Source organism: Chenopodium album, chromosome 26 (assembly GCF_948465745.1).
Source record: "Chenopodium album chromosome 26, dcCheAlbu1.1, whole genome shotgun sequence".
Classification (NCBI taxonomy): domain Eukaryota; kingdom Viridiplantae; phylum Streptophyta; class Magnoliopsida; order Caryophyllales; family Amaranthaceae; genus Chenopodium; species Chenopodium album.
The window spans coordinates 5,923,716-5,947,357 of record NC_137859.1 but is presented as its reverse complement, the minus strand read 5'-3'; the positions used below and the strand labels follow the sequence as shown (position 1 = coordinate 5,947,357).

Sequence of the window (23,642 nt, the reverse complement as noted above, 5' to 3'; positions counted from 1 at the left end):
ATAAAGGAAAAATAATATTTTAACATATTTTTTTGTATATGACCAAATTTTTTCAAGCTTATTAAATCTTAATCATTATTAAAAGTTTTACGTAACAAAGAACGGACTGGTTACTCGATTAATTTGGTTCAGTCCGGTCCGGTCTATTTTTTCAATCCGGACCAAGTTTTGTACACCCCTACTTTTCACTGGTCAATTAGTTCAGTTACACAAGTCAATATTTAAGGAAAAAAAAAACCCAAATATTTATCTTAGCCGATACCTTTCACATATAATTAGCCAGCTCAGTTACACACTTACACGGGGCTAATAGGTGAGTATCTGAGTATGGAATACAATATTTTTTTTAAAAAAAAAAAAAAAAAAAATAGAATCTAACAAATTTTGTTGGTGTATATATACATCATTCATTTCATTTCATTTCCCCACTTCATTCCAACTTTCAACTTCTAACACCTCATCCTTTATCACTTTCTCTCTCTTTACTTAAGTGTCACTCCCTTATTAAAGAGAATCCTACTACAAACAACCCAACAACAACAACAACAAAAAAAACAGAGAAATCTCAATAATTTTTTTAAAAAATGGCTTTATCATTAGTAGGAAGTATAAAAGGTGGTGAAATTTCATCAGCAGGTTTACGAATTGTAATACTTCAAATCTCAGAGGTTGAATGCTCTAATATTGTCGTTAAATCTGGGTTAAGATCGCTAACAAGAACACCCATTAAATCATCATCTTCGGTCATTATTGATTGTTTTCTCAAATCATGCCATTTATGCAAGAAGCCTCTTTGCCCTGATAAAGATGTTTACATGTACAGGTAATTTTACTTTATTCATTGTTTCAAACATATAGATTTTAATAGTGACTAGTTATGGAGTAGTCGTACTCGGAGTATGTAGTTATGTACGACCGATAAATTATTTCATGCATCTGGGATCACCCGAGATCGAGCATGGGATACTCTTTGAGTCTTTGGTGCGGCTTTGATACTATAGTGTACAATTCATAAATTATTTTCGAACAATTAGTAATTAATTCTAGATATTTTTCATGAACTGATTTATTTTTGTACCTGTAGTAATTTATGCATGATTTAGAATTTTAGATAATTAATTAAGTTGGATTATTTATAATTGGGTTTTAATTAGTCCATTAAATCTCTGTACTTATCCAGATAATAAAGTTGTTTACTGGCTAGTGGTGGTTATTGCCACATGGATTAAAGATGTCATAAATGATGCTTATCCATAAAGTATCAAAAAATATCCTAAAAAATCAAGTGAAATTAGGTTAGTTTGGTTTAGACCTTCTACTTCAAGCTTCAACCATAAAAACTAAAGTGATAAAATCTTCATCATATCGGGTTCTACACAATTAAGCTCACACCAAATAATAAGTCGTGTTTTACATAAAATCAATTGATGATATGTCGAGTAGCACACTAATTTAATTTATATGTTTACACAGATAATTTCAACTCACAGGTTGATTAATGTATATTCTAGGCTTCTAGCACAAAGTTTTAATAATTTTGACATATGAATCATGCCCGTAGAAGTCCACTTCATAAACAGTGTGAAGTGTCAACATGATCTATAATAAAATAATTTCCTATATCCTATTGGACCACAGAATACCAAATAATTGAAACAATGCAAATTTGACTCATTATTTTTAATAGTAAACCATACCAAGTAGTACTACTTATTATATTTGTTATTGTACTACATTCAACTGAGTTCACAAACCTACCACCCAACTTAATGAACTGCAACTAATTAATTGGCAATTGCAAGGGGATTAGTGAAATATAACAGAGAAACTTTGCATTAACTAGAATAATGTTTACTTTTCACCAGATACGATTTTAATAATTCATGTACATGTCGTACACGTCTATACGGTACATTTATTGCACATTTGCTCAATTGAGAGAGCTTCGGGTTAGCATAAAATGTTGTATGTATGTTGCGTGGATGATATACCTAGGTGTGTAATATGAAGTACATAGTTCTAATGCAATTATTATTATTATCATCATTTACTTAATTGTGTTCTTAACTAAACGGTCATGTACTGTTAATATTATTTGAAGTGCAATATTGTTATGCTAATATATGTTATTATGTATGCAGGGGTGACCAGGGATTCTGTAGCATAGAATGTAGGAACAGGCAAATAATGGTGGATGAGATGAAAGAGATGGAAGTCAAGACCAAGAAGAGGCTTGCTACTTCTACTACTACTTCCATAGATTGTGCTGGATGTGAGACTTGTAAGCTTTTAGAGGACCTTCGACGACGTCGACATCACCGTAACAACAAGTTTAAACCACTAGTCCAACCTACAAAACACCAGCAACCTTTACTCTCTTTTTCCTAGTTCATATGATAGGTGTCAAATAAAATAAAAAATCCATATGATATATTGTTCAGTTGATCTGATCTATCATATATAAATATACACTAGGTAGTAATTAGGAGTATTTTGGTGTAGGGATCATCTAGCAAATTACATATTGGAATCTAATTATTTTATTTTTTAGCCAAATTTCGAATTTTCAATCATTTACAAATTTGAAGGAATTCCATACATGTATGTTTTAACATGAATACATGTTTATGATGTATCAACTTGAAGGTGATGAGATTCACCACACTCGAGCAAATTAAGGATGTTTTTCCATGTTTGAGCTAGCTCTATTGTCTTCCATCGATAGTAGTATAATACATACATATGTAGTACACGGGTTTAAGGCTGTAATTTGGATGAGAGGATAGATGACTATATATGGCTGCCAAAGCCTCCCCATTTTTTATTTCTGAAGACATCAACACCACCATATAGGCAACATTCATTGATGATTGATCCCCGTTGCTATAAAGCACCGCCCACCATTCTTCGAACCCCATTGCTTTCATTGATAGAGTATAAAACATGTTCCTGGACCTCAACCACCAGCTCAGGCTTTTGGTTGAGATAGTTCTTTAACACGGTATCAAGAGCCAGCGTGATACAAAGGTTACAAGTTTGAATCTCATCCACCCATCCTTTTAAAATGAAACTTTAAGCTCAGGGTACTCCAAGTTTAACTACGGGCCTGTTCTCTTACGTTAAAATTCAGTTCAGTTCAGTTCAGCTGAGTTCAGTTCAGTTCAGCTCAATTCAGTTCAGTTCAGTTCAGCTCCTAATTACCTTCTCTTATAAAATATTCAGTTCAGTTCAGTTCAGCTGAGTTCAGTTCAGTTCAGTTTAGTTCAGCTGAGTTCAGTTCAGTTCAGTTCAGTTAATGAGAACAGGCCCTAAGTATCTTTATTATTATTTTTTTTTTATTTAAAAAACACGGAGTAGGCAAGTCATACTTCATATAAAATAAACTTAGGTTCTTAACTTTTTTGTGGCCTATACATAGGCGAGATAACGAATTGGAGCCCTAATGACAAAGAAAGTAACACAAAAAAATGAATTTACAACAATTAATATATGCAAAGTATTTTTTAATTTTTAGTTATATAGTGGTTATTTTATTTTTGCTTAAAGAAAGATCAAATAAAAATATCAACTGTGTTATTGTTTTTCTTTTTTTATTGTAAAAAACACTCACCTTAATAATCACCCAAATAATCTTACAAAGCAATGTATGTGAGCATTTTTTTTTATGCAAAATCAATAATAATTCATATATATTTGAAATATTTTCCTCAAAGCTTGAATTGTACTCTAAATCACTCAACATGATTTTGACCCATCCCAAACCAATCGAATACAAAATTTGAAATTATGAAAATACTCATTTTTATTTTACTGAATAGGAAGTTGAGTAGACATGGAAAGATCAGAATTAATTTGGAGAAACAAATTACTCCGTAGTAGAGAAAGTAAGAAGTTAGTGCGGTAATATAGGAATTATAGAAAATATTTGAGTAATTTTGCCATGTATGATTAAGATTTGGACATGGTAATCTGGACTATCGTCTCTTAAACGTGTTTATATAATACACCTTACATATGAGAAATTAAATTATTCGTATGCAATGGGTAGCCAACGCCAGACACAACAAGGTAGCTGTGTTATATGTCTTGTCGACCATGAAGCTTAATGGGCTTAATCACTCTTCTCAGATTTTATTCATACTATTTTTGTGGCAAATAGACTTCAATTCATTGAAAATGGAATATTTAATGCTAACAAGGGCATTTTAGTCATTTAACCATCACTTTGCATCACTTTGCTCACTTGATCCTTTGTTAAAACATGTTAATCTTCCTAATAACACAAAATTAGCCAAATTCAAATATCATAATTCATAAAGGTTGAAGAAGCAACTCACTAATAAACCTTAAAACCATGAAACATTAATACCACGTACGAATTAACAAGTCCAAACAACTTCTCCTAGTCATCAATCGCTTTGGGTTTGATGCCAAAAAAAAAAAAAAGAAAAACAAAAAGAAAAAGATCAGACGAATCAATGAAATTCCAACAATTTCTACTTCCACACCAACACTAGATCTTAGAAATTTAATTAATTTGGTCAAAAACTTTCATAAAAAAAATCAAATCAAAAATACCTAAAATTAAAAAAAGATAAAAAAAATTAAAGATGCTACATACAATAATACAGCAACAATCTAGATTTCTATCGATTAAACTTTTTAATCTATCAATCAAAATCAATTTCAATTCTCAAGTGGGTTTTCTTAATCGGGTTCGGGTATCAAAAGCAACTCTCAAAAAATCGTAATACTTCAAAATCCCCCTTCTTCAATTCACAATTCATTATCCCTAATCTCAATTTTTTTTTTCTCTCTTTCTCTCTCCTCAAATCTCCAAATTTCTTCTCTTTCTTTAGCACCGCCGTGTTTGCCGCCGGCTTTTAATCGCCGGCAACCGTTCTCCGGCTTATATTTTGTTGTTTTTTCGGTTCAATTGGTTCTCTAACTTGCGATTTTTGCAAACCCTAGTTTTGATTAAATTGTGGAATTTCCCCAATTTGATCAGTTATTTTGGGTTGGATCAAGTTGGGAATTTCTGGGTTTTGGTTTTTTTCAGCTGGGTAATGGAGGAATTGAGCGTTATTGCGGGAAATTTACAAAGGGTACGAATTTATTGGGGAAGAAGGGTTTTGTGAAGTTGCTGTAATTTTGGTGAAAAAGAAGTTAATTTCTTTTTTTTTTCTGGGCTTAATAATTGTATAAAAATAAAAATATGATGTTGCATAATAGTAGCAATGGTAATATTCAAGGAAGTTTCAAGCAAAGTTGTAGTATATTAGCAGTTTTATGTGATAGTAGTAAACTTAAAGAGTGGGAAACTGAGGATCGGCAGCGGTACCCTTTTCCTGAGCTCGAATCTTTTAGCCGTTTAGAGGTATGTGCTGAATTCATACTGTATTTGCATATTTGTTTCAATTGTGTTTTTGTGGGGAGGAAAAGTGATTTCTTGGAATAATTTGCAGGTTAGGACACTGAGAAATCCGAGCTTGGATGAGTTTGGGAGGACCGTTGAATCGTCGAAGCCGAATGTTGTATATTTACAAGGTCAGGTGTTGCCAAATGATGAAATTGGGAGTTTAGTATGGGATGGTGTTGATATGTCTGATGCTGAAGTGATATCTGAGGTGTTTAATCATGTGTTGCCTACCACGGTATGTGCATTTGTCGCGATTTTGTAGTGCATTTGTGGTGTTCTTATGTAATTGCAATGCTTTTTTAAAGAAATTGTACTGAAATTTTGTGATGGTAATAACTATGTTACGAAGAGGATGAAGATAGATGTATCCATCAGTTATGCTAAGACTCATATAGGGAACTTTTTGAATAGGGCAGTAATGCTTGTCCTGTCTTAGGAGCCTTATAAGTAATTGAAAGGCATCGATTCATTTTATTATCTATGTGCTATACAGCAGGAAGTTATGTAATGTTGAGTGTATTAGCCAGTGCCAAGAAGTAGAGGGTTTTGTTCGAATGTGAAGCTGAGTGAGAAATTGAGAATTAACCTTCATGTTGAAATGGACCTTCTGCTTTAGATAATATACAGAAGCAAGTTCTGTAAAGGTTGTAATTTTAGAAACAGTGTCTGACTGGCCATGGGGAAAAGTAGGTATGCGTTTAGACTTTCACAGGACTTGTCGAAGCTTACATTCTTGTTGTTGATTTGCTTATTCTTCTCTATGGTTTGTAGCTTAGAAGTGGTATCAACTCCAGGGCTTGTATCCTGACATAATATCTAACAATGTACCAGGGTTTGTAAAACATGGAAGTATTATCACTGCAGAGAATTTGATATTGAGTATTGTAATTTTGTAGGTTTATTTGGAGATTCCCAATGGTGAAAAATTGGCCGATGCTATTCATTCTAAGGTGAGTAAAAGCCTAAAATTGTCATTTCATTATTGTTGTGTCGAAGGTGGCTATCCATTTTATTTGCCACTTAAAATTTTATTTATCAGGTAGTATTTCGACTAAGACTTGTTATCCCTCCTTTTGGCAGGGGGTCCCTTATGTCATATTTTGGCGGAATGCATTTTCTTGTTATGCTGCTGCTCACTTTCGGCATGCATTCTTTTCAGTTGTACAGAGGTATTGGTTTCACTTGAAACAAGTTTTTCTTGTTACATAACCAATTATTTTATGCAGAATAATTGTTTTGTGAGATAATGGAGTTTTGATTACTTATCCATTTTTGAAATCTTAACCCTTAGATTTACTTTCCTATTAGGGCGGCAATAATTGATCTTTATCTATTGTTAGATTGTCCTTTGATTTTAATCTTGTTTTTCAATCTTCATATAAACATATTAGTTCCTCAGATATTGCAGTGTTGGCAAAAGACACCTTATAATTTGCAGATCAAGTGAATAGGATCCTGTGAATCTGCCATGAGTTAAGAATTTGGCATGCTTGGTTGGTAGTTTGATTTTGACATTGCTTGAAGTTTCTTGCAACTCTCAACAAACTTTGGCATGATAAAAATGCAGTAAAGTAGTTGTGTTGTCTTTAAAACTAAATTCTGTCTCAAAATTTGCATGATAAAGAGCTATTTTGAAGACAGAGGTTTCACTGTTGACAGTATGTTTTATCTCTGTTCCAGGAGAATATTTAAACAAAAGATTTTCTTTCTAAAATTAATTCTTCAGTAAAACTTAGAGAACTCCTAATTTCCTAAGGTGCTTCAGGGAGAACAATTTATTTCAGGCTTGAGGTGAATAAGCTTTAGAATACCTCAACTTGGGATCAGTTAATATCAGTATATGTCATGTATAACTGTGTTACTGAGCAAATGCATGGAGATGGAGAAAAACCAGATTGTGTGGTGTTCATTGCTTATGAATGTTGATATGTTTTTTTTTTTTTTTTTGGTGACACATGCGTGTTGATATGTTTAGGAGCTATAATTTAACTCTTTTTCAATGCAGTACGCCCTGCCATACCTGGGATGCTTTCCAACTGGCTCATGCCTCATTTAGTCTTTATTGCATTCGGAACAATGCAGTGGTTCCCCGGAACAGCCAAATGGCTGGTTGTAATCTGGGGGGGCCATCTCTTCTTGGGGAGGCTCCCATTGTTGAAGTTGCTTTGCCCGAGGCTGATGATGGTGATGAAGAAGATGGCTCTGGGAGTAATCTTTCTGCTGTTAAAATCCATGATGATGAAGTGAGTGTGAGATTTTTGATCTGTGGGGTGGCATGCTCATTGGTGAGTCACTGAATTATGAAGCCTGTTTGTTTCATGGCTGTGAAAAGGACATTTTCTGATATACACATCTCTTTTGTAGGATGCATATTTGTTGGGGTGTTTGGAGGATGGACTGAATGCACTTTTGGGCATAGAAGTAAGTGCACCTATTCAGAACCCCCCCCCCCCCTCTTTCCCCCCTGTGTAAACTTAATTTTTCTGTTATCTTTTTCTGTTATCTTTTGTTGCCCTGTTTTTCTTTTTTTTTTGGAGCTCATCTTCAGTACCGATTATTTTGTATTTATGCATATGGAGTTGTTGAGCAATATGCTTTTTGCTGGTTTTCTTTATATCATGCCTCTTTAACTTCTATCATGTCTGTTCGAGTGTCCTAAAGGTTGATGGATTTATGTTTACTAAATTAGTAGCTATGGACTGATTGTCATGAATGGTACTGAATGCAATTTTAGGGCACTTGGCCATGAATGGGGCTGGGTAATTTTAATGGGCTTGTCCTTTTTTTTATTTTTTTTTTATTTTTTTTGTGCATAGTGTCTAATATGTTTTAAATTTTTCAGATGCGTGGGAGCAAGCTTCAGAACCGCTTCAGGTATTGTATGAATGTATGCTGGTGATGTTTCCAATGTTGAAGGGTGATAATATAATAGATAGAGGCGGGGCTGCTTGTGTTTCCAATGTTGAAGGGTGTTAATATAATAGAGAGAGGCGGGGAGGCTGTTAGAATTCCATTAATTTGAACCATTTATGGATCAATGAAATTTGCCATTTCAATGTGTTGCAGTGCCCCACCACCACCATTGCAGGCAGGTACATTTTCACGTGGTGTTGTGACAATGAAATGTGATATATCTACCTGTAGTGCTGCCCATATATCTGTCCTGGTGTCTGGTAGTGCACAAACGTGCTTTGATGATCAGGTGAATTATTTTCTTTGCTTATTTTTGCTCTTTATAGTTCTTGAGTTGGATAATGTATTTATACTTTGTTCTAATGAATGCTCAGCAATTGGAAAATCATATAAAGAAGGAGGCGATTGAAAGAAGTCAGCTCATACAGGCAGTGCCTTTTTCAGAAGAAATTAAACCTCCTTCATCTGAGCCTCGGACATCTGACTCAATTGCTTGTGGGGCAACAGTTTTTGAAGTCTGCTTGAAAGCGCCATCATGGGCTTTGCAGGTTCTTGATTCAGAACCTTGTTCACATTATCACATATGCTTTCTGTTGGAAAAATGATATTAGAGGAGTTTATTGAGTAGATTTGGTAATACGGAGAATAAACATCTTTTTGGGCAGTGAACTTTGCTTGGATATGACAACCTACTTTTCTTTTTCCATTTTATTTTAAATTAAATTTTATTAATTATTTTATTCTATTATTGAGTGGAGACACGTCTTATTGTTTATTTGTGAGATAAGCTTTTTATATTTTTGTAACCTTTTGGCTTCTGATCTCAAATTTTTTTTGGTCTTGTGCTTGATTTTCAACAGTATATCAAGGGTCCTGCTTTCAATTTGGGAAAGCTTATTTAAAGAATATTTTGCCTTTAGATATAGGAGTTTGTCTTTCTGATGGTGATGCCTTTTAAAGGTTTTTTAGTGACATGCTTCTGTCTGCTATAGATGATAGATAGCCTTTTGGCTTGGCTGACAACTTGATGTGGATATCAATGTAGTAATAATTGGTGTCTGGAGTGTAGCATTGAACTTTTCTTCATTGAAGTGTGCTTTCTTAATGCCTCTAAAGAACGATGTTGTATTTTTGTGCAAAGATCTTACCGTATCCTGGTTCTCTCAGTGTTTATTTTAATTATTTATTATTATTGTTTATTATTTTTTTAAAATTTTATTTTCCTGTTTTACAATTTTTTGGTCCATTATTGGATGTTTTAGGTATTGCGGCAGCTGGCGCCGGAGATATCTTACCATAGCCTGGTAGCCCTTGGAATTGCAAGCATTCAAGGACTGGCTGTTGCTTCGTTTCAGAAAGATGACGCTGCACGGCTTCTTTTTTTCTGCACAAATCAGGATAAAGATAGGCATCCGCATAATGACGATCTCACTGCTCCACCTAGTTGGCTTAGACCACCTCCTCCAAGCAGAAAGATTTCCGGAACTGGTCAAGGATCAAGTCCTTGTTCACATGATTGTTATCTGTCTGAAAATCAAGCTGCTACAACAAAAGTTGAGCTTGATAAAGAAACTAGATTTTATAATGGGACTTATAATCCAGCTTTTCCCATCCGGCAGAAGATAAAAGTAGCAGCTATGAGGCCCATACCTCAATCTAATATTCGGAAAATGATGCCTTTTACGGGTATAGTGCAGGCAGATAATTATGATACTGGTCAAGTGAAGCTTAGTTTGCCAGCGCTTCCACCAACAAAACATAGTGTATTGGCATCAAATCCTGCACCAAATAGAAGGGCAACAAATGCTTTTCAGGCCAAGCAGATCATATCCTTAAATCCAATACCTTTGAAGAAGCATGGTTGTGGTAGACCACCTATCCAGTTATGTTCAGAGGTAAGGTGTCCCACTTTCGAAATCGTAACACTATTACCTGGCTTAGTTTACACTCTGTAATGTCTGGCACAAATTATCAATTCCTTGTTACTGTGTGATGGTATTTATCAGGTCTGTATTGCAATTTTTAGCTGTAAAATCTTAAAATTGGAAGATGTAATACTCCCTGACCTACGCATTGCCATGTGCATTATCTGACTTTTTCATAGCTGTGCTTCACCGGAAGCCTACTAGTTTTGTCTTTTGGGAGTACAAAGTTTCCACTTGGATATTTGATGATTTATGATATTGGACTGTTAAAGATTGTTGCAAATTTTGTCCAGGGTTGATTATATTTCTGCAATATGATGTACATCAAATCGCTTGTTCTGATTAGAGTAATCCTTACTGTTTTATCTGAATCTTGGGTCATCTTAGACTAATTACTTTCCATTTTCAGGACGAGTTTTTGAAAGATGTAATGCAATTTCTTATGCATCGTGGACACAGTCGGCTCATCCCTCAAGGTGGGCTAGCAGAGTTCCCTGATGCCATCCTCAACTCTAAACGTCTGGATCTATACAACTTGTATCGAGAGGTATTTTGTGGTTTCTTCTGATGTTATAATGTGTTAATTGATGCTATTAATGCAGTATGCTGATGAAGTGATGTGGATAAAAATCTACGGAGAGGGGTCATCTTTCTTTAATGTACCATGTTTGTTTCTGGAGAACTAGCTAATTTTTTTCGCTTTCAGGTTGTTTCAAGAGGAGGTTTCCATGTTGGCAATGGTATCAACTGGAAAGGGCAAGTTTTTTCGAAGATGCGAAACTACACTGCGACCAATAAAATGACCGTATGTTCTCTGATTATACCTGTCTTGCTTTTTTCTAGTATGTAAATTATCTTCTTCCACTCCTAGGCAATGTTATAATACAAGTATATCTTAGGACAAGGTATGCTACATTTTTGTATATATTTTTTTCCCGCCTCTCACCCTTTTGTTATGCTTTTTATCCGCTTTTGTTGGGGGTGTACCTCATTTTGAGGGGGAGGGGTCTCCATACTGGTTTCTGCCTACTTCCCCTGCTTGTGGTTGGGAATGTCAAATACTTTACCCCTCTTCCCTCCTTGGTGACATGATAACCCTGTTCAATCCCATGTCAGCTCTGAAGCCCTGTTGGAAATTCTGACTTTGTAAAGTTCTGATTCTTTTGATTTCCAAAATTCCAAACTTTTTTACCTGATTGTATTGTTAAGGTATGCTTTGTCTTCAACATTTGTTGAGCTACTCCGGAGAGGACTGGGAACGTTTAGGGTAGACATGTGCAAGAGAGAAGATTTTGATTGAAATCCAGAAAAGGCCTGCTTTTCAATTATGATTTTACGTAGGATTTAAGATTCAAATTTTTATAAGAAGTCACTAACTCAAGTACAGTTGCTTAATTTGAACCCTAAATCAAATTCCTAATCTCAAAATCTTAATTTCTGAAATAAGAGATGCTATATTAAACAGATCGCTGACGACCCTTGTCCAGCGAAAATTGGGTCTAATTTTTATGTCTCTTTCTCTCTTTGTTATGTCTTTTTGTCATCCATTGTAATTTTTCCTTGCCTGTCTTCCTCCTCTTCTATCTGCAGCTCTAAGCTCAAAGCCAACTGCCATCTTTGCAAGTTGCTTTAGTTAGATTGCCACTATCCTCTGATTTTTTTCTTTACCAACTACCATATTACTGGGGCTTTAATTTTAAAACTGTATCATTTGAACATAAAGTATATTAATATCTATTATGGATTGATAAGATTTTAAAAATTTTGATATTTTAAAACTACACAGGGAGACAAATCCGATAAATATATTACATAATAACATGTGTGAATATGCTTGTGTATAGATATATCTATGGTCATATTGTTTGCATGTGTGTACTTGTTACCAATCCTGTGAAGTTCCTCTTGTCACGTCAACTCACTCTCTCTGTGCATCTTATCCTTGTTTTACTTTGTTATCTGACTTTTCACATCTACCCTCAGAGTCTCATTGGCCTCTGTTTTATTCCTCATAATAACGCATGTTATAGTTAAGGGAACTCGTCTCCCTTGATTCTGGTCCCTGTGTCATATTGTGGACTATATGAGAGGTGGGCTTGTGCGTGTTTTTTTGTTGAAATTGCTGTTTGTGGTCTTGTGTATAATACACTTCTTATCCTACATTCTTTCAATTTCGATTGTTCTCTTAATTCCATAGTTGAGCTTATTAGCTTGGAGGCAATTGCTATGACTTCATTTGTGTAAATTCCACTAGACTTGAAATTGTAAGATGATATTGATATTTGCTTGTGATTTTGGCAGGGTGTTGGAAACACTCTTAAACGACATTATGAAACATACTTACTAGAGTATGAATTGGCTCACGATGATGTAGATGGAGAATGCTGCTTGCTATGCCATAGGTATGTGCTTAAAATTTAGTATTGTCCATCAGTTTCATTAATCATTACATTCTTGTGTTTTTTTGCTTTCCCTTTTGAACATTTTTTCACTCATTCTCTGCCACCCATTAACAGTAGCGCAGCTGGTGATTGGGTCAATTGTGGTATATGTGGGGAGTGGGCTCACTTTGGTTGTGATAGACGGCAAGGTCTTGGCGCTTTTAAGGTAAAGTGAAATTGTCTACTAATATAGTATGGAGTAGTATGTTTTTACAATCTGTTAATAGTGGAAAATGTACTTGGATTTTTACTTAGCCAGTTAGCCTCACAACAATGTGTCATCTTCGGTTTTGCAGGATTATGCAAAAACAGATGGATTAGAGTACATATGTCCACATTGCAGCGTCACAAATTTCAGGAAGAAGTTGCACAAGCCCTCAAACGGGTTTTCAGAAAGTCTTGCATATTCAAGACATGTGTGATACTCATATTTTCGAATTTCTTTTCATCCTTTCACCTAGGGTAGTACTTTTGCTCCCATGGTTGAAAAATTATTTCGATATTCCTGGGGAAGGAGTTATCAATTGAGGGATATCTGGTGATATTTGAAAATGCACGATACACCAAATAGAGGAGGCAGGAAACACACAGAAAGCGGATGGAGAAACAGTGAGGCGAGGAGGAGGTGAAACACGAAAGCTTAAATCTCAATATAACTTTAGTTTTGTTATTTTAGTAGTCCTTTTTTTCCTTATCAAGGGAGGCGCCGTGAATGATGGCAGAGTTTATCTACAGGAACAGGAAATAGATCCCAGGAAAAAAGGTCTAGTGTAAAATAATTAGAGCATATGATTTGTATTTAGGTAGATGTAGCATTATCAACGAGATGGATCATTCAATTCTTAATTGGAGTTGACATTGTTGTTCCTTTGTCTAACAACAGTGTAAAGTGCCTTATTATCATTTTCACCATTTTTGTCTCTGCCTTGCTTCCTTTTTCTTCTTCCCTGCGTAAACGTGAAACTAATTGTAGTTAGATGATGTGCGAACTTGTTCAAATTAGAAGCTATCTTAATCTAAGGTATCAAATCTGTCCTATTGATGGTCAATCCTGAGTTTGACGAGATAATTAAGGGTATTGCTATATGTAGCCCTAAGGGTTATATATAATTATTAAATATACGCTTGAAAATTGTATAAAATTAGTGTAAATCAGTTTAATTCATGACAAAAAAATGTGTAAATCAGTTTAATTAGGGCCTGTTCTCTTACGTTGAAATTCAGTTCAGTTCAGTTCAGCTGAGTTCAGTTCAGTTCAGCTGAGTTCAGTTCAGCTCAGCTCAGCTCAATTCAGTTCAGTTCAGCTCCTAATTTCCTTCTCTTATAAAATATTCATTTCAGTTTAGTTCAGCTGAGTTCAGTTCAGTTCAGTTCAGTTCAGCTGAGTTCAGTCAATGAGAACAGGCCCTTAGTGTTTATATTTTTATGATTTCTTAACTTTTTATGATTTTCAAGTGTAAAGTTAATGTTTATACGTAGCCCTAAGGGCTATGAAAGCATTTTCCTTTTTTTTTTTTTTTTTTCCAAAGATATACATGGAGAAATGGGATTAAGTTAAAAACTTTTATCTTTATTCAACGACATACTTCATATAATCATCTACTGCAACAGAAAAGTTATAAATTAATTAATATAAATGTTAAAAATTCATCTTTTTGAATTATATATGTCATATATATGAGAAAAAGTGTTATTTTCTTAAAAACCTCTGAAAACCCCTTCAAAAGGACGGCAAATATTTATCAGAGGCATGCCTAAAAGGAAGAACAGAGGAGATAGTGTAGGATGTTTCGAAGCGAAGAAGGAGATTGAGGCTATAAACATTCAGAACAATGGAGAATTCCTTTCTTCGAATACCGAAACTTTTAATTGCCTTATATGCATGGATATTAGGCCAATAAATAACATCTTCCAACCCTACAAATTCACAAATAATCCTACTACTTGTTCCCACCCTTTTTGTATAGATTGCATTTCGAAGCACATTGATGCTAAGGTTCAAGAAAACATCACTTCGATCAAGTGCCCTGATGTCGATTGCAAGATGGAAATTGAGTTCGATTGTTGCATCAACATCATTCCCAAACTTGTTCTGGATAGGTTGGTGTCTAATTGTTTTGATATGTTATAAATTTAACATTGACTTTTACATGATAATAAATTTATGAAAGTCTAATGTAGGTGGGAAGAGAGTTTGTCGAATTCGATGATTTTATCATGTACGAGTTTATATTGCCCATTCAAGGATTGCTCGGCAGCCCTCCTGGAGGGCTCATGTAGGGAGGAGGCCAAGGTCGAAAAATCGACAAAGGCGAAGGCAGAGTGCCCACATTGCCAGAGAAAGTTTTGCACGAAATGCATCGTTGCATGGCATGAAGGAATGGATTGTGAGACATTTGAGAAATTAGAGGATAATGAGAAGGCTAATGAGGATGTTTTGCTTAGGAACCTTGCCAAGGAAAAACATTGGGTTAGGTGCCCTACTTGTAAGTTCTACGTTGAAAGAATTGATGGATGTTCAGAATTGTTATGCAGGTATTACATTAAATTCAAGTTTCAACGGCTAAAATTGGTCAAATTTAATAAACGATTAAGATTTAATAATATAATAGTATAACTACTCAAAAGTCATCCTATCCTAAAACGTACAAAACAAAGAAATTATACGAAATAATAGTTGGATGATCTTTATACTATTTTTCATTATCCGAGCAAATGTAAATATTCCTCAATCGATTTAATTTTATATTATTCGAGTTGGGTTCATATCTATTATCTATCATTAACATTCAGTGTTGATGGAAAACTGCAGGTGCGGTCATGAATTTTGCTATGAGTGTGGATTATCTATCTATGATGATGAGAACAAGATGAATGAATGTCGGTGTAATATCGATATAGGTTTTGAGTGACTTCTAAAAAATATCATTTGGAGTTGAGAGGATGTTATAATTTTTTTTTTTTTTTGAAAGAGAGAGGATGTTATAATTTATTGATACTTAGGGCCTGTTCACATTTACTGATTGAAGATGAACTGAATTGAACTGAGCTGAAATGAATATTTTATGAGAGAGGGAAATTAGGAGCCAAACTGAACTGAACTGATTGAAGCTGAACTGAAATTAAGTAAATGTGAACAGGCCCTTAATTTGTCATCTTTTCATCTAAATATACTCTTACTTCATATATGTTAAGAATATCTTATACTTTATACTTTCATATATGTTCGAGTGTTTGACGGATTGATATACATACAGAATTACAGGCTGTTAATTATCTATTTACCTTTCTTTTCATTAATTTTTTTTTTTTTTTTTTTTGAAAAAATCTATACCTTCCGTTCTCTTATTTATTTAAGGTTTCTTAATTTTTTGTTTAATTTTTTTAATGTACCAATAATTATATCCCATCCACAACTTGAGTCTTAGGGTCTGTTCTCTTACGTTGAAATTCAGTTCAGCTCCGCTCCTAATAGTCAATGAGAACAGACCCTTACCTTGGGTTTTGATTTTTCAAGACTCTACCAAGACTTATATATATCAATGCTAGACAATTATGTTTAGGTTAGGTCTTAAAACTTGGTATTTATATATATATGTCATGTCACTTCATGTAAACAAATTGAAGTCTTAAATTAACACATTGCCGGTTTATATTTCCAATATCGAAAGATAAAATTATATTTTTCATCACTATTAAACCTAAGTAACACCGAGGAAAACAAGGTTATAACCACTATTGGTATTAGCTGAATCACTACAATAGTATATGGGACTAACAAAGTGAAACGGAGGGGATATAACTCAACTTTAAAAATTAACCTGACTAGACCCGACCTCATATATTCCTCCCTATTAAGCATGAACGTGGGAGGAATTATGTATACGACTTATATTTTTCCAAATAAATTTAACACTAATGAGCTACAACATGAACATATATACTATATATGTATATTGAATCATATATTAGGGCAACAGGTAGTTCAAGTAGTAAATAATTAAATTGTACATCTAAATTCTCAACATTTATTGAAAAATGATAAAAACTCCAACTGCTCTGGAGAATATTGCGGCAAAGCATGTTCAGAATTTTCCTCGTTCTCTGGAATAAGTAAGTGATCATTAGCTCCGTTTAGGGCAACATGTTGTTGATGATACTGAAGACGTTGTTCCTCTTGATGAACCGAGTTTGGAGCTTCAACCGTGACATTCCTTTGTAAAGAAAACTGATTTGTATCCTCGTTCGAACGAAGAAATAAATCGTTAGGGGCATCATATTGTACATGTTCAACCCCTTGATGGTACTCTTGATGATACTGAAGATGTTGCTCTTGTTGATGAGCCGAGTTTAGAGCTTTAACCTCGACATCTTTAACAAGTCTATAAACTTTGCATAACACCAAACCATCCAACTGCAAACAAATAACATAAACTTTATTAAAATCCATCCAAAAATAGAAACATTTACAAATTATATATATATATATTGCTTCAAAGTTATATCATATAGTGTAATTAATTATTGCTTACCATATTTTTTGGTTTGGAGCCTTGTGATAATTGTGATGTACCATCATGATCATTTGTCTTACGTCTTTTGGGTTTAGGCTCCGAGGTTGAAGTTTCATTATTAAGCCTGAATTCGTGCATGAGCCATGATGTTTTAATTCCCTTGGGTTCGTCCTTTTGTTTTGGAAGGCTCGATTCGATTTTAATAAAGAATGCAAAATTCCTCCTAAAACCAATAACATTATTTCCTTGTTTATTCGTGATTGGTATCTCCTTCCCGGTCATCTTCCAATAACCATTGCCAGCAGATCTTTTAGGTCGACTTCCGTTGTCGTATAATCTCTCCAATTGTGTGAAAAAGTACCAATTGTTTTCACTTGATGCTTCATAATACGCTGCATGCATCAAAATACAACAGTTAGATCGACATGCAATATATTAAATTTAACTTACTAAAATAAACAAAATCAATAATATATAAAAGAAAATAAAGAAGCATGAGTTATATGTAAAAATATTCTTGAAGCTATATTTTGAAATGTTGTACGACGTACGTTAAAAAATTGATTGAAGAAATTTATCAATTCAATTTATTCACTTCATATCTATTCTTGAATCTTAAACAATGTGTACTAAGGAAAACAGTTCGTACAAAATTTGATTTGTCAAATGTGAGTATACCTTTATATTAATGACAAGTTTATATATCAATGTATTTAATTAAACTATCAAACGATGCTACAATATGAACAATACTCCCTCCGTTTCTGTCTATTAATCCCATTTAAAATCTTTTGGCTATTGAAAATTAGAAGGAATCTTCTAAATTTCTCTCTATAATAAAAAGAACAAATGATATAGTCATATGAGATCTAGATTTACTCATCTCGATAAGTATATTATTATTGTTTTTATAATTTTTGCTAGTTTGAAATTAAAGATATTTGTCATCAAAGAATTGTATCAATACACGTAAAGGAGACTAATAGTATGAAACAGATGGAGTAGTAACATGATCCGTATATATATATTTTTATTTTTTATTTTTATTTTTTATTTTTTGCCCTAATCATTAGGTATGAACAAGAACAACATGATTTTTTATTTTACCCTAATCATTAAATACATGAATGTCTATGAATTTCTTGAACAAAATTAAATTATATAGGGTCTATGCATAATAATAAAATTATTAAACATATATATCTTATAATTTATGATTTCTTGATAAGTTGATATGCAATAATTGGACGATCAATATCACAAAGTAGCAAGAAATTGTCAACATGGATACACCGTACTACGAACATGAAATCAGTCAATAATAAGTTCAAACATTAAAAACATGCACCAATTAAACAATAATCAAGGACTAATTTCAGACGATTAAAAGGAAAACAGAAACAATCGATCAAGAACGAAAAACATCATTGTAAAACTTACGTGTTAGCTCTTCAGGACTAAAGTCACCGTACAATTCAACCTCGTGCATCTTGTTTGGTGGCAAAGCTTCGCCGTTAATCTTCTTAATTAGGTAATGAGTGATTAGTTCTTCATCTCTTGGTTCAAATCGATAACCCGGTGGAATCATATTCCAGTAATTTTCTGGTAATTCGTTGCTTGAACTAGCCATGATTTTTGATTCTGATGATACTTGAAGAACGTCTTTTTTTGTTGAAAAAATAGTCAAGAGAATTTTATTTGACTTTGATGCAAGAAAACAAGTACGGACGTACGGTATATATACAGTACGGAGTACTTATTATGCACGCTAGGGTAACTTATTAGTCCGTTTTAGCTTTAACACGGATTTATTTTTATATAAAAAGTGGATAAGGGATAAAGATTTAGGTGGATTTTCTTTTATGATATTTTTGTTTGACGCGGTTATTGGGTTAATACATATAAAAAAATAGAATTATTGTTGTGTTAATACAAATATAATAATGCCCTAAAACAAAAAATTTGCATTTAGTACGAAATATTGAAATATTTAATTAATTAAGTAGATTTATTTTATAAATTACGTTTTCTTGAAAAAAAATCTTAATGTGTTAATTTCCAAAAAAAATTACAGCCTATCTTTTTTTGGAAAGAAATTTACATCTTATCTAATGTGCTCGTAATATTTAATAATATCAACTAAAATAAATTGAGTTTAAATTTTACAATTAATTTTTCTTTTCTACGTACATCTTTATGATAAAATAAACAACACATCTTGTGTGCGGCTGGCCATACCGTGTGACCGTACCACTTGTACAAGAACAAAGTAACCCCTAAAACACTAACCAAATGACCCCTATAACATTGAGCAAATAACCCCTATAATACTGGCAAAGTAACCCTTGTAACACTAACAAAGTAACCCCTAAACACTAATCAGATATCCCCTATAATACTAACGAAGTAACCCTTATTATGACTGGCCACACTGTGTGACTAGCCACATATAATAATTTTTTTTTTTTGAAACAAATCATTATTTGCTAATTTTCCTAAATAGTTACGGGCTTATTTCTTTTATGGTTTCTCAAATTTTCCAAAAAGGCGGGTGTACGTTAATTTATTGTAAAATGAGTTAAAGTTATCTTAAAACTATTATTATTTTTTTAATTATAAATTATCTTTCAAAGAGTTATAATGTATTAGATTAATCATATAGCTTCTATAGTATGTTATCATGAATCTATAAAAAATTACACATTAAAATAATATTCAAACCAACAACAAATTAAAAGTTACCCTTTTAAGGCTAAAGTTGTCATAAAAATAGTTAAAGTCTAACCGTCTTGAAATAATATTAATTAATGTTCATCCTCCATACACAAGAATTATTGTTTTAGTTTTATGGTCAACTTTTTATAACTTTGACTATAATAATTAATTATAATAAACATCAATTATATCATGTGAGATATCTTGAAATTTTATATATTCATACATACAGGTGCATGGTGCACTCAACTAGCCCAAGTTTAATTCTTGTTTTTCATTTGAACACGACTCAACACCCAACTTGAATACCCGATCAGATTTGGCATTTCTCGATCTTCTTTAAATATTATTGTTTGAAATTATAGACAATGCTTAGTAAGTAGATCAGTTGGCTAAACTTGTATGGAAAGTCAACTATAAGTTTGGGACTGACCTAATTGTTGAGTCCATAAGCAAACTTTCATAGTTTCATGTGAGTGAAAGTTTTATTCCACATTGAAAGACTGTAAAAGCGAAGTAGAGTATTGAGGTGTGTGTCCCATATTCTTCCCACCCAGCTACATTGAAAAAAAGAGAAAGTTGTATCCACTTTTATAAGGCTAAGGGGCTACTTCCCTCATTGTCATATGGTTTTGAGAAGAAACCTCCTTAGATTTAAGGTGGACACTTGTGGCAGATGCGGCTTAGACGACTCATTTATTAGTAAAAGTTAAATAATTTTTTTTTAAAAAAAAATTTATCGAATAAGTTTATTTTTGAATGATCTTAGGCCCCTTGATGCGACAGTTTTTGCTAAATGCTTATCCAATGCCCCGAGAACGTTCGTTAGCAAGAACAGTAAACATTAATTATATAACAATATTTTCCTTAAATCTATGGCCATTTTACAAAAAACATAATTATATAACAATTATATTAAAGTCCCTAAAAAAAATAACAATTATATTAGCATTTAGCAAGAACAGTCGCATTGTTACATTATTATCCATAATCGGGAAAGCATTGGAAAACAGTATTAGGTTATCCCGGAGCGCTGGATAAAGATTTAAAATAGTACTCGTACCTACCTAAAGTGATACTTCCTTCGTTTACTTTTTACTTGCAACACACCTTTTAGGCACGCAGTTTTAGGAGATAATTAGTGAGAGTAAACGAGCGATTTTATCAATATAATTTTTACACGAAGATTAGAATAGGGTTAAGTATCATTTGTAAAAATTATAATGAATAATTTATCCGTTTACATTACGTAAACCCAACCTCAAAACACGTGCCACAAGGCTGTGTTGCAAGTAAAAAGAAACAGAGGAAGTATTAAATTGGAAAATATTACAAAATCACGCGTCGATCGGTGTAAATAACGATAATTATAATTTAATCTTTCTTCTTTTAGCTAGCTTATCTAAAGCTCTGGGGCGTTCGTTAGCTTTTGCCTTTTTAAAATACTAAGGGTTTGTTCTCTTCAGCTTAATTTCAGTTCAATTCAGTTCTTATTTTCCTTCTCTCATAAACAATTCATATCAGCTCTATGCAGTTCAGCTCCAATCAGATCACTTCAACTCAATTCAGTAAGTCAAAACATGCCCTAATTAATGATTAAAAAAAAAAAAATTACAATCTATGTACGAATGTACCTATACTAAAGTGGAGTATTTTTTTTCCCTCTTAAACTCAACTCTATATTTTTTTTTTTTTATAACAAAATCATTAATTTATCATATCCACAAACTTCCCTACTTATTTATGGTTGACTATTAACTTACATTTATATATATAGACTTCTATATTTCAAATACTACTCCATATTAATTTTAAAAACCTAGCATGGCTCAAGCACTATCTAGTACGGAGTAGTAAAAAAAAAATGAAATGAGGCATTTTGAGTTTTTGACATAGTTCGTGAAAATGCCTATCCATTTGATATTATTCATAAGATCATTGCTTTGTAGAACGGAGTACTTCCTTTTCATATTGCATTGAAATACTTCACATCATATCAACTAAGAAAGACCAGGTAGGTAAAGACATACAACTTACAAGCTCTAGAAATTTTGGCAATAGAACTTAAAATCATCAAGAGTAGATCGAATATCAAATGTTAACAAGTCTAGAATCCTCAAGAGTGGATCAAACAAACAAACTATAACATACTACATAAATTTGCATAGATAAGTAATTTTCATGCAAGATAATAGTATCAAATAAACAACTCTAGAAAATTTGAAAGTAGAACGTGAATTTTCCAATCGCCCTCTCTTTAGTAAAGATTAGAGTTCACAGGTAGTCATATTCCTCCTCATTCAGCATGAACATGGGTATTACTCCATTTATCTCCACAATGATAGCAAAATTCATAGTGACACCTGAAAAAAATATAACAATGAAAATGTTAAATTAATATATACTAGTACTTCTTATATATGGGAGGACTCGTGTTCCGGATTAGCCTAAAGGGTGAACTGGGTGGAACACCAAAAAAAAAAAAAAAAAAAAAACCAACATATTAACAAATTTTTATTTTTCCTCACATACTTCTTATAATACACGAAGCACAACTCTTTTTTTTTTTTTTTTTTTTTTGAAGGGAACGAAGCACTTCTTAGTTCTTATTAGTATAAAAATAATGATATTCAATTCCTATAATACCTTTTTAATTGATTTTCGGCGAAATGAATCTCCAATAATGCATTATTAATTTATTATAATCAAATTAAAAAATTGAGGCACATACAAAACTAGGAGTGATTAAAAGTAATTTTAAATGAATAATTGAGGAAGTTCCAAAGTAACAAGTAGGTTATACCTAAATAATTAATCTGTCGTACATAACATTTTAATAGAAAACTAACCTGCAAGTCATATGAGAACAACCCTCACTCCTCCCAACAAAAATTTTACAATTAGGGCATCTCCTCCATGACTTATCCTTAGCAAGCTTCATCACCATTATATCCTCCCTCTCCCTCTCATCTTTCCCAAGCTCAAGAAACTCTTCGCAGCTTATGCCGTCGTGCCACGGCACTTGACATTTTGCACAAAACAATCTCCGGCAGCTCGGACACTCCGATTCCCTCACCTCCACCCCACCATCATCTACCATTAAAACAGAGCAATTTTTATATGGACAATAAAATTTCTGACCCCCAGGAATCATTGCTTCAAATAAAACATTTTCCCACCTTACAAACACTTCTTTAGGAAGAATTTCACTGCAATTTTCTGGTTCTATTGCTTGATTGCATTTAGGATCAGGGCATTTCACCATTTCATGATTTTCCCTAATCTTCGACGCCACGTATTTGATTATACAATCAGTGCAAAATTTATGATTGCATTTGTTTAAACCATTGAATATTTCTGTTTTTGGTTTGTAATCCATGCAAATTCCACAGAAAATAGGCTGAGTTTGAGATGATTCACCTCTTTCTCTGTTTTCTTCAATGCTCTGTTTTTCATCCTCTGCTTTTGGGATTTTAAACAGTAAATTTTCATGAATTGAAGGATTTGATGAATATGAGTAAAGACCATCCTCTGTTTTTGGGATTTGAAACAGGGGATTTTCATGAATTGAAGGATTTGATGAAGATGAGTAAAGAGCTTCTTGAAGGTGTAATTCTTCTGCATATTTCTCATCCGATATCGGAATCGGTTCTTCATTGATCAAAGCTAAAAGATAAGTTTCATCAACATAGAGATCAAGATTTGTAGAACCCAT

General features: G+C 33.2%; 4 protein-coding genes across 4 annotated transcripts; 3 read left to right on the top strand and 1 right to left on the bottom strand.

Moving 5' to 3' along the window:
• The first annotated feature begins 445 nt into the window (after nt 1-445).
• LOC145618465 (FCS-Like Zinc finger 17-like) lies at nt 446-2,685 on the top strand. Its single transcript, XM_081673237.1, has 2 exons — nt 446-823; nt 2,142-2,685. Exons 1-2 carry the CDS (start codon nt 585-587, stop codon nt 2,386-2,388), a joined length of 486 nt encoding a protein of 161 aa, XP_081529363.1. The 5' UTR covers nt 446-584; the 3' UTR covers nt 2,389-2,685.
• A 1,705-nt stretch (nt 2,686-4,390) lies between these two features.
• LOC145617426 (AT-rich interactive domain-containing protein 4-like) lies at nt 4,391-13,618 on the top strand. The gene is made up of 15 exons (XM_081672127.1): nt 4,391-5,377; nt 5,466-5,654; nt 6,316-6,369; nt 6,500-6,588; nt 7,425-7,704; nt 7,784-7,840; nt 8,262-8,293; nt 8,486-8,621; nt 8,707-8,880; nt 9,595-10,227; nt 10,667-10,804; nt 10,964-11,062; nt 12,559-12,659; nt 12,774-12,864; nt 12,995-13,618. Exons 1-15 carry the CDS (start codon nt 5,216-5,218, stop codon nt 13,118-13,120), a joined length of 2,361 nt encoding a protein of 786 aa, XP_081528253.1. The 5' UTR covers nt 4,391-5,215; the 3' UTR covers nt 13,121-13,618.
• Nucleotides 13,619-14,448: 830 nt separating this feature from the next.
• LOC145616700 (E3 ubiquitin-protein ligase RSL1-like) lies at nt 14,449-15,522 on the top strand. Its single transcript, XM_081671451.1, has 3 exons — nt 14,449-14,798; nt 14,880-15,270; nt 15,511-15,522. The coding sequence occupies exons 1-3, from the start codon at nt 14,449-14,451 to the stop codon at nt 15,520-15,522; spliced, it is 753 nt and encodes a 250-aa protein (XP_081527577.1).
• Nucleotides 15,523-22,223: 6,701 nt separating this feature from the next.
• LOC145616699 (E3 ubiquitin-protein ligase RSL1-like) lies at nt 22,224-23,642 on the bottom strand. Its single transcript, XM_081671450.1, has 2 exons — nt 22,777-23,642; nt 22,224-22,290 (listed from the first exon to the last, which is right to left on the bottom strand). Exons 1-2 carry the CDS (start codon nt 23,640-23,642, stop codon nt 22,224-22,226), a joined length of 933 nt encoding a protein of 310 aa, XP_081527576.1.

Coding starts and splice junctions, on each gene's coding strand:
- LOC145618465 (XM_081673237.1), top strand. CDS start 585: ATGGCTTTATCATTAGTAGGAAGTATAAAAGGTGGTGAAATTTCATCA. Junction 824..2,141: donor AAAGATGTTTACATGTACAG/GTAATTTTACTT, acceptor TTATGTATGCAG/GGGTGACCAGGGATTCTGTA.
- LOC145617426 (XM_081672127.1), top strand. CDS start 5,216: ATGATGTTGCATAATAGTAGCAATGGTAATATTCAAGGAAGTTTCAAG. Junction 5,378..5,465: donor AATCTTTTAGCCGTTTAGAG/GTATGTGCTGAA, acceptor AATAATTTGCAG/GTTAGGACACTGAGAAATCC. Junction 8,294..8,485: donor AAGCTTCAGAACCGCTTCAG/GTATTGTATGAA, acceptor AATGTGTTGCAG/TGCCCCACCACCACCATTGC.
- LOC145616700 (XM_081671451.1), top strand. CDS start 14,449: ATGCCTAAAAGGAAGAACAGAGGAGATAGTGTAGGATGTTTCGAAGCG. Junction 14,799..14,879: donor CCCAAACTTGTTCTGGATAG/GTTGGTGTCTAA, acceptor AGTCTAATGTAG/GTGGGAAGAGAGTTTGTCGA.
- LOC145616699 (XM_081671450.1), bottom strand. CDS start 23,642: ATGGGTTCTACAAATCTTGATCTCTATGTTGATGAAACTTATCTTTTA. Junction 22,291..22,776: donor TGTTCTCATATGACTTGCAG/GTTAGTTTTCTA, acceptor TATTTTTTTCAG/GTGTCACTATGAATTTTGCT.